This window comes from Linepithema humile, chromosome 1 (assembly GCF_040581485.1).
Source record: "Linepithema humile isolate Giens D197 chromosome 1, Lhum_UNIL_v1.0, whole genome shotgun sequence".
Classification (NCBI taxonomy): Eukaryota; Metazoa; Arthropoda; class Insecta; order Hymenoptera; family Formicidae; genus Linepithema; species Linepithema humile.
Window position 1 is genome coordinate 32,897,044 of NC_090128.1, and position 10,238 is coordinate 32,907,281.

A 10,238-nucleotide genomic window follows, 5' to 3' on the forward strand; every position below is an offset into this window, starting at 1 on the left:
ACTTTGCGTAAACCAGAAAAATGTTGGTAAATTTGTGTTTTAAGCAAATACTTTTCAGAATCAATTCTCCAATTCAATCATTCGCTACGAGTCTGTGAGCTCTTATAACAAATTTGCATTTAAAACAGATTGACATAGAATATTTTGTAACGCGAGTGCATTAAAAAACACACGTCATTTATATACTCGAAAGAAATTTCTTGAATGTATTATGGTAACGCTAAAAAATAACACAACTGCAATCAAGAGACATCTCTCAGAGAATTAATTTATTGATGTTCACAAATTTATTATTGTAAAAGATTTTGGAACAAGTTATTCGGACATTTTTCTGATCAGATAAATAAGTATTTGTCAGCTGTTGCGAATAATTCAACAAAAATCGCGCTGTTATGGCTTCCAGGTCGTTGTGGTGACGACTCTGACACAGAAAGTGAACCGGGCATTCCACTTAAGCGAAAGCAACGCAGAAGCAGAACGACGTTCACCGGCGAGCAGCTCGAGCAGCTGGAAGCTGCGTTCCAGCGAGCTCAATATCCGGACGTTTATGCCAGAGAAGAATTGGCCCAGAGGACCGGGCTGACAGAAGCGAGAATCCAAGTAAGTACCGCGTGACGTTAATAGTCGATATTATCGTAAAACACACGTTGTTTGTAAAGATATTAATTCCAATACAGAATCTTTAGCACTTATATCAATCGTTGTCAGAAGTATAATTACTTGACATTTTTGTCTTGCTGGTAAAACTATTTTTCTCACCACGAATTATTTGTGCAACTCTCTTTGCAATTTATGACTTGAGAGAACAAGAAGTAGATGTGAAAGAATGTTAACACTTTTGATACAATAGTACCACATAAATAATTAATTTTTTCACCTTATTTGCCTTCATTCTTGTATACTCATATTTCTCAATTGCAGATTCTCTCAAATTACAGATCCGTGCCTTGAAATTTTACGAGAATACATGTTTTCGTCCAAAATGTAATATTTAACTCTTTAGCATTTAAAAAACTGCCAGATCCGAGAAGTGTTGAAAATAATGACTTACACACTTCACAACCAGTATAAATGTATAAATGAAATGTTAATGTGCTTTTTATCTCAATTATCGTGAGACCAATCCCGTTCGTGGAAAGTTTTGCTAATCTCGGCAATTACGCGCACTGTTTCAGGTGTGGTTCAGCAATCGCAGGGCGCGCCTTCGCAAGCATGCCGGTAGCATAGCTCACTCGGTAGCCGGCCTGCCGCTGACACCCTGTCAATACGCCGCAGCCAGCCACGAGCTCGCTCAGATACCGCAAGTGCCGCAAATGCCGGGCGGAATACCGCAGGTACCGACGACGCTGCATCACAGTCCGACGACGTTACACCAGGTGCCTAGCAGCGTGCACCAGGTACCCGGCGGTACCACTGTCGCTCAAATGGCAACTACAATGGCCCAAGTGCCCACCACGATGAGCAGCGCTCTTCAGGGACACACGGTCGCGATTCCCGGTCATCTTGGCTCGCTTCCGGCACACGCAGCCTCCATGCAACTCGCGCAGGTGTCGACGATGCAGCCGCCGGCCGCTCACGGCACATCGTCCCTTTCGCACAATACCGGTGATTACTTGATGATTTTTAATTCTTCAAGATTTTAAATAATATTAGAAGATGTTGTAATATACTTGGAAACTTTTATGTCTTAAAATCCGTTTTATATATTACTTTTTTAATCTATCAATAAAATTTCGAATTTTTTATAGACTTTGAATTTGGATTTTATTACAATTAAAATTAAAAATTTATTAAAATTTAATTTGTATTCGTTTTTATCTTCAGGTAATACGGATTGGTCTAGAACGCAACTTGGCTGGGGGCAATTCAACCATTTTCAGAGCGGCGAGTACGGGTCGAGTCACACCAGTGGTCATCAGCATGCGAGTCAGAATACTCAGTCTTCGAGTACTCCGAATACCGCGCCGGACTGGTACGATCAAGGTTACGATTACGCTCAGCACGCTCAGCTTAATTATCATCGCAGCGTGGGTGGAATATTTTAGCTGATTAGTTATTGTACAGAAATAATGTGTAAAAAATGCACCAGAAATATGAATGCTTTTATTGTATATAATTATATAATTATTATATTGTATATAATATATCATCAATCCAATCTTTTACAGTATTTTTATTCCCTCTTCTAAGATGTTGCTATATTGAAGCAACATTAATGTAACGCTAATGACTAATAGAAATTTTTGAATTACAGAAAATTGTTTTGGAAACTTAACTTGTTTGTTCATTTTTTTTATACAAAATCTTTAATTATTTTTCTCTAAATAAAAAATTCTGAACAAAAAAGCTTGCCATTTTTTATATATTTATTACTCTATAAAAGATGTTTCTATATCGCTTTACGAAAGATCACAAAATATCTGCTGTCTGAAATTGCGAAAACTGTATATCAGCAGCGATTAGATATCAATCATTAAAAGCTCGTTGGTCAATAAAGAATTGCAGACATTTGTTGCAAGATTTGCAATAGATTTTATCATTCTTTTTTTACAGAATTTTAAGTTAGATCTGCACTTAAATAATATGGCCTCTTAAACTTTGTATTGCAACATTTTTAAAGCAATCACACGAACATATACAAATTATAAGTATTAAAGAGAGATAGTGACATTTAAATATTATCCCTGACAGATTAAAATATTATTGTGTTTTTAAAATAAATTTTTTTATCTTGTAATTATTAACTTTTAATATCAATTGTGATAAAACTAAAAATACTATTGAGCATTGTGATTTATTTTCCAATCTAATCTAATTCAATTAAATTATTAATCTCAATAAAATTCTGTAAAAAAATTTAATCGCAATATTGTTTCTTGATAAATCAAAGTATATAAAAGTAAAGAATCGGAACGCGTTATCAAATAAATAAATTGTATCAGTAGATACACAAATTGAGTGGATATAAAAGGAAACGCAATTGAACTTTCATCAGTTTCATCAAAATGGATAAACGAAGCACACAGTTAGCGATCTTTTTGGTAAGTGCATATATCTTTAACATAATGTTAAACAATATATTTACAAGAATATTTAAGAACATATTTTGTCAGTAATTATTTTATACGAGTACCTAAATAAATAATACAAATAAAAATAACTAATTTTTACATTTAAAAATCTTTACTTTTAAAAAGATATAATAATAATATAAAGTATAATGGCGACTTTTTATTTCTTCTTTTAAATAAAGTTAAACGTTTAGATTATTCAAATGAAGAAAAATGTGTGCAATAAAAAAACTTTATAAATATTACTGTGTAGTAATACATACATATACTAGAGAAATCTTGCAATTATATAGCAAATATATATTTTTACATATATCTAATATGCAACACTATAATACATAATCGTATTTATATCGTTAGACGTTCATCTTCTGTTGTAAAGTGGCGTCTAGTCAATTATTGACTCTTAACGGGAACAGAGTTGTCATATCTCTGAATGATACAATTAGATGCAATGCTGAACTTGAATGTACCAATTGCAACACAGGGAGAGTATGCGTACAAAAAGACGGTAAATTGATACAATTCGGTCGTATAATGTGCAATGACAATACAGATACACCTTTCTGCAACAATGGTACATGTTCAAAGGTATCGATTATACAAAATTGATTTTAATTTGCAAAAGTATTTAATTCCATTTGAGTAAAATGTGATATATTATATAATAACATAAAATAGAAATATAATAGTATTGTATATACGTAGATTTTTTCTTAGATTCTTACAGGATTAAATTAAAATATTGTGTACGTTGCTAAAAATTTACTACTATTTATTAGTGATAATTTGTTAATATTTATTTTGCGTTACGTTTTATTATTTTTGTATTCATCCTTGCATTCTTATATTTAGACTCCTGAAACTACTTGCAAACCTCCATCGTTTGCCTGTACGGCCGACGGCATGTATCCTGACCTGACAGATTGCACGCGTTACTATATATGTGCAAATGACGTCGTAAGGACCAATCAATGTCCGCGAAATAACGTCTATGATCATGTGAATGGCACCTGTAAATATAGGCGTAGCACTAGCGATTGCGTAACCGTAAGCTGCACCATAAATCAGGAAGGTAACAAGTTCGTGTATCCGCTAGACAATCGCATTTATGGAATATGTCTGCTCGGCAAGCCATACATTCTTAACCGATGCAAGGATTACGAGAAATATGACCTCACTCAGGGAAAATGTGTAAGATACTGTAAGACGCGCGACAATCAACCGCCTGACGATCTTACAAACCCCAAATCCTGTGGAAAGTACTTCTTTTGCGCCGAAGAGTTACTCAACCAGTACGTGCCGCAGGAGATGTCCTGCGCCGCTAATGAAGGATACGATCCAAAGATAAATGGCTGTTCGAAAAACGCACCTTGCCTGTTTCGAACAACAACAACAACATTAAATACACCTATACCAACTACACCAACAACAACACCTAGACCAACTACACAATCAACTACACCACCAATTACAACAACACCAAGAAGAAAATAAACAATAAAATAAATAATCTGCTAGCATTTCCATTGATCATTAATAGTTCTGGAAATTTCAATAGCAATAATAACGCTGCAAATGACAATGACGATGTAAATGATAATAAACGGAAACGGCAACGAAAATAATTCAATCTCGAAGAAAGCATTTAGCAACATTGATTAACAATAAACACTGAAAGCAAATGTATTTGTGAAATAAAATTCTGGTTTTTTTATTACTTTAATACTATTACTTTAATATTATTGTTATTTTATTTTTACTTGATGTGTAAAAAATACGCGAGACATGTCGATGATTTTATCGTACATAATTATATAATTATTATATTGCATATAATATATTATTAACTCAACTTTTTACAGTATTTTAATTTTCTCTCCTAGATATTGCAGTATTGAATCAATATTAATGTAATAAAGAAAGCTTTTAAACAACAGAAAATTGTTTTTAAGACTTAGCTTTTATCTCTAAACGGAAATTAGTAAACAAGACTTGTCATTTTTGATACGTTTATTACTCTATCTTGTTAAAAATAACATAATCTCTGTGATTTGATTTTTAAAATTGCAGAAGATATACATTGTCAGCGATTAGATATGTATCATTAAAAGCTTGTTCCTAAATAAAGAAGCGCAGACGTTTGTTGTAAAATCTGCAATAGACTTTATCATTCTTTACATAAGAAAGACTTTAAAGTGCAGGTCTAAATGATATTATGATCTCCTGCGAATTATTTATTACAACATTCTTTTTATATCACACAATATATGTGAAGTGTCAACATTAAAGCAGTGATAAAAAATTTAAATATTATTTCTGACGGATTAAAATATTATTATGTTTTGGGAACAAATTTTTTTACTTTTTAATTACAATTTTTAATATTATTTGTGAAAACTAAAAATACTGCTGTAATTTTTTTTACCAATCTTAACATGTTCGCCACCATGATTGGAGAAAAACATCCATGCTTTGTTTTTTGTTTTCTTGCACAACATACTGAAGATTTTCACTTATACACACATAAAATGTAATAAATAGAAATAATGAATATTGTTATTATCGCTGTCACATTTGTGCGACGTCAAAATAGAAAACTCTCTGAAAACAGAATCGCGGCGCGTCACACATATATGACGTTGGTAGCGAAAGTGTTAATAAAACTCTGTAATGAACAGTAATTGCGATATCAGTTTTTGATACATAAAAGTAAATAGAAATTCTTGAAATGCGTTATCAAATGAATTTACTGCAAATCATTTTGCTCACTCACGTCACAAACATTCTTAAGTAAGACATATTTACTTTTGCGCGTATCAGTGATATTTTAAGAAATTGAGTAGATATAAGAGGAAATAGCGCAACTGAAATTTCACGATTGTCCTCAAAATGGATAAACATCACAGTGTATGGTTAACGATCTTTCTGGTAAGTGCATATCTTTAATGTAATGTTAAATAATATACTTATAAGAATATTCAAAAACACATTTTGTCAGTAATATCTTTTTATACAGCAAATAAGTAATACAAATATAAATAACTGATTTTAACATTTTTTATTTTAAAACAATATAATAATGATATAAAATAAAATTACAACTTTTTATTTTTTCTTTAGTTTGAAATAAAGTAAAATTAATTTATTATATCAAACAGAATGTTTTCAAACTTAAAAATTTTGGATTTTTTGAATAAAGAAATGTGTGCAATGAAAAAATTAATAAATATTGCTGTGTAGTCATAAATATATCAGAGAAATCTTGCAATTATATGGCAAATATATTTTTACATACATCTAATGTGCAATATTATAACACATACATAATCGTATTTATATTTTTAGACGTTTATCTTTTGCTATAAAGTAGCGTTTAGTCAACTGACTGTTTTTGACAGCGAAGTTATTATAATACGTCCCCCAGAAAAACCAAGTAAATGCAATGCTGAACTAGAATGTATCGATTGCAACAAGGGAAGAATATGCATACAAAAAAACAATGAATTGATTGAATTAGCTCATATAATTTGCGACCCTACTACAGACAAGCCTTATTGCAACAATGGTGTATGTTCAAAGGTATCGATCATACGTAATTGATTTTAATTTGCAAAAATATTCAATTTTATCTGATTTAAATACAATATTAATAATATAAAATAGAAATAGTATATAATAGTATATATACGTAGATTTTTTCTTAAATTCTTATTTTTTAAATTAAATAAAAAAATTGTACGTTGCAAAAAATTTATTACTATTTATTAGTGACAATTTGTTAATATTTATTTTGCGTTACGATTTATTATTTTTGTATCAATTCTTGCATTTATGTATTTTATGTCACTATTAGACTCCAGGATCCAAATGCGACCAAAAACCTTCATCGTTTTCCTGTCCGGCCGATGGCATGTATCCTGACCTGACAGATTGCACGCGTTACTATATATGTGCAAATAACGAAGTAAGGACGAACCAATGTCCGCCAAATAACGTCCACGATCCTACAAAAGGCGTCTGCAAATATAGACGTTCCTCCAGCGATTGCGTAATGATAAATTGCGTTGGTCAGGAAGGAAGGAAGTTCGTGTATCCGCTAGACAATCGCATTTATGGAATATGTCTGCTTGGCAAGCCATACATTCTTAACCGATGCAAGGATTACGAGAAATTTGACCTCACTCAGGGAAAATGTGTAAGATACTGTAGGACGGGTGGCAATCAACCGCCTGACGATCTTACAAACCCCAAATCCTGTGGAAAATACTTTCTGTGTGCTGAAGTGTCACCCGGTAAATACGAGCCGTGGGAGATGTCCTGCGCAGCTAATGAAGGATACGATCCGAAGATAAATGGCTGCTCGAAGGACGTAACCTGCTCGAAAAAAAACGACGAAAGTGATACAACGCAATTTTTATACATTATTAACAATTCTGGGAGTAATAATAGTGATAACAACGTCTCGAACGGCAATGATAATGTCGATGGAAATTTGGTGAACGGCAATAATAATGGTGACAATTCCAATTCTGGAAATGTTAGAGCGCGATCTTTATTCATTGTCAATAATTCTGGAAATAGTAGTAATAATAACAACATCTCAAACGGCAACGATGACGTCAATGGAAATTTGGTGAACGGCAATAACAATGGTAACAATACCAATTCTGGAAATGTTGCACCGCTATCTTTATTTATTATTAATAATTCTGGAAATAATAATAAGAATAATACTCTATCAAATGGCGATGATGATGTCAATGGAAATTTGATGAATGGCAATAACAATGGTAACAATACCAATTCCGGAAATGTTGCACCGCGATCTTCATATATTGTTAATAATTCTGGAAATAATAATAGTAATAACAACGTCTCGAACGGCAATGATACCTTCGATGGAAATTTGGTGAATGGCAATAATAATGGTGACAATACCAATTCCGGAAATGTTGCACCGCGATCTTTATTTATTGTTAATAATTCTGGAAATAATAATAAGAATAATACTGTATCAAATGGCGATGATAATGTCAATGGAAATTTGGTGAATGGCAATAACAATGGTAACAATACCAATTCCGGCAATGTTACGCGATCTTCATTCATTATCAATAATTCTGGGAGTAATAATAATGATAACAACGTCTCGAACGGCAATGATACCTTCGATGGAAATTTGGTGAATGGCAATAATAATGGTGACAATACCAATTCCGGAAATGTTGCACCGCGATCTTTATTTATTGTTAATAATTCTGGAAATAATAATAAGAATAATACTGTATCAAATGGCGATGATAATGTCAATGGAAATTTGGTGAATGGCAATAACAATGGTAACAATACCAATTCCGGAAATGTTGCACCGCTATCTTTATTTATTATTAATAATTCTGGAAATAATAATAAGAATAATACTCTATCAAATGGCGATGATGATGTCAATGGAAATTTGATGAATGGCAATAACAATGGTAACAATACCAATTCCGGAAATGTTGCACCGCGATCTTCATATATTGTTAATAATTCTGGAAATAATAATAGTAATAACAACGTCTCGAACGGCAATGATACCTTCGATGGAAATTTGGTGAATGGCAATAATAATGGTGATAATACCAATTCCGGAAATGTTGCACCGCGATCTTTATTCATTATCAATAATTCTGGAGGTAATAATAAGAATAATACTGTATCAAATGGCGATGATAATGGAAATTTGGTGAACGGTAACAATAATGGTGATAATTCCAACTCTGGAAATGTTACAGCGCGGTCTGCATTCATTGTTAATAATTCTGGAAATAATAATAAAAATAATACTGTATCAAATGGCGATGATGACGTCAATGGAAATTTGGTGAACGGCAATAACAATGGTAACAATACCAATTCCGGAAATGTTGCACCGCTATCTTTATTTATTATTAATAATTCTGGAAATAATAATAAGAATAATACTGTATCAAATGGCGATGATGATGTCAATGGAAATTTGGTGAATGGCAATAACAATGGTAACAATACCAATTCCGGAAATGTTGCACCGCGATCTTCATATATTGTTAATAACTCTGGAAATAATAATAGTAATAACAACATCTCAAACGGCAACGATGACGTCAATGGAAATTTGGTGAACGGCAATAACAATGGCAACAATACCAATTCCGGAAATGTTTCACTGCTATCTTTATTTATTGTTAATAATTCTGGAAATAATAATAAGAATAATACTGTATCAAATGGCGATGATGATGTCAATGGAAATTTGGTGAATGGCAATAACAATGGTAACAATACCAATTCCGGAAATATTAAAAAGAATAATTCTAACGTATCTCTGTTAATTATTAATAACTCTGGAGATAGTAACAATAATAATAATGTGTCCAACGGTAATGATAACGTCAATGGAAACTTAGTAAACGGCAATAATAATGGCAACAACCAGCAATCAGGCAATATAAAACGGCGTAGCGTGTCGTCTGTTCCTTTAATAATTAATAACTCTGGTAATAATAACAGCAACAACGATGTATCGAATGGTAACGACAATGTCGATGGAAATATCGTAAATGGAAATCATAATGGAAACAACAATAATTCCGGCAATGTTAGAAAGAATGATCAGTATACATCTTTCATAATTAATAATTCAGGCAGCAACAACAACAATAACAATATATCCAGCGGAAACGATAGTATCGATGGAAACATTGTGAATGGAAATGGCAATGGAAATAATGATAACACTGGCAATGTAAATTGTTCTAGTGAACAAGAGGAGGATTTGGAATTGCCAGAAGATGTTAAAAACTTTTTACGTTTTGTCATTGATTGGGTAATACGTATAGTTGTGGATATAAGAAGCAACCCATAAAATTATTTGCTGCATTAACAAACAAGATTACAGTTTGTGTATATTAAAACTCTACAAATAACATTTTTTGCAATTCTTTATTTTGTTGTTAAAATTTGATAATATTAAATAAAATTATAATAATGGTCATTAAATAATTACTAAATAAGATCAATATTGCAGTAGGATGTTTATAATTCATCAAAGTTATGTGTTATCTAATTTATATCCTGTGAAATTAATATGCGAATTATCTTTTAAATGTACAATATAGAATAATAAATCATTAATGAAAA

The 10,238-nt window shown here is 31.9% G+C and overlaps 3 protein-coding genes across 3 annotated transcripts; all 3 read left to right on the top strand.

Annotated features, from left to right (window-relative positions):
* Positions 1–204: 204 nt before the first annotated feature.
* Positions 205–2,432, top strand: LOC105670984 (protein gooseberry-neuro). The gene is made up of 4 exons (XM_067348080.1): positions 205–214; positions 404–600; positions 1,176–1,605; positions 1,825–2,432. Exons 1-4 carry the CDS (start codon positions 205–207, stop codon positions 2,043–2,045), a joined length of 858 nt encoding a protein of 285 aa, XP_067204181.1. The 3' UTR covers positions 2,046–2,432.
* A 482-nt stretch (positions 2,433–2,914) lies between these two features.
* LOC105670996 (uncharacterized) lies at positions 2,915–4,797 on the top strand. Its single transcript, XM_012364795.2, has 3 exons — positions 2,915–3,041; positions 3,432–3,662; positions 3,927–4,797. The coding sequence occupies exons 1-3, from the start codon at positions 3,006–3,008 to the stop codon at positions 4,566–4,568; spliced, it is 909 nt and encodes a 302-aa protein (XP_012220218.1). The 5' UTR covers positions 2,915–3,005; the 3' UTR covers positions 4,569–4,797.
* A 1,109-nt stretch (positions 4,798–5,906) lies between these two features.
* Positions 5,907–10,160, top strand: LOC105670994 (myb-like protein D). The gene is made up of 3 exons (XM_012364791.2): positions 5,907–6,002; positions 6,420–6,653; positions 6,928–10,160. The coding sequence occupies exons 1-3, from the start codon at positions 5,964–5,966 to the stop codon at positions 9,961–9,963; spliced, it is 3,309 nt and encodes a 1,102-aa protein (XP_012220214.2). The 5' UTR covers positions 5,907–5,963; the 3' UTR covers positions 9,964–10,160.
* The last annotated feature ends 78 nt before the right edge of the window (positions 10,161–10,238 follow it).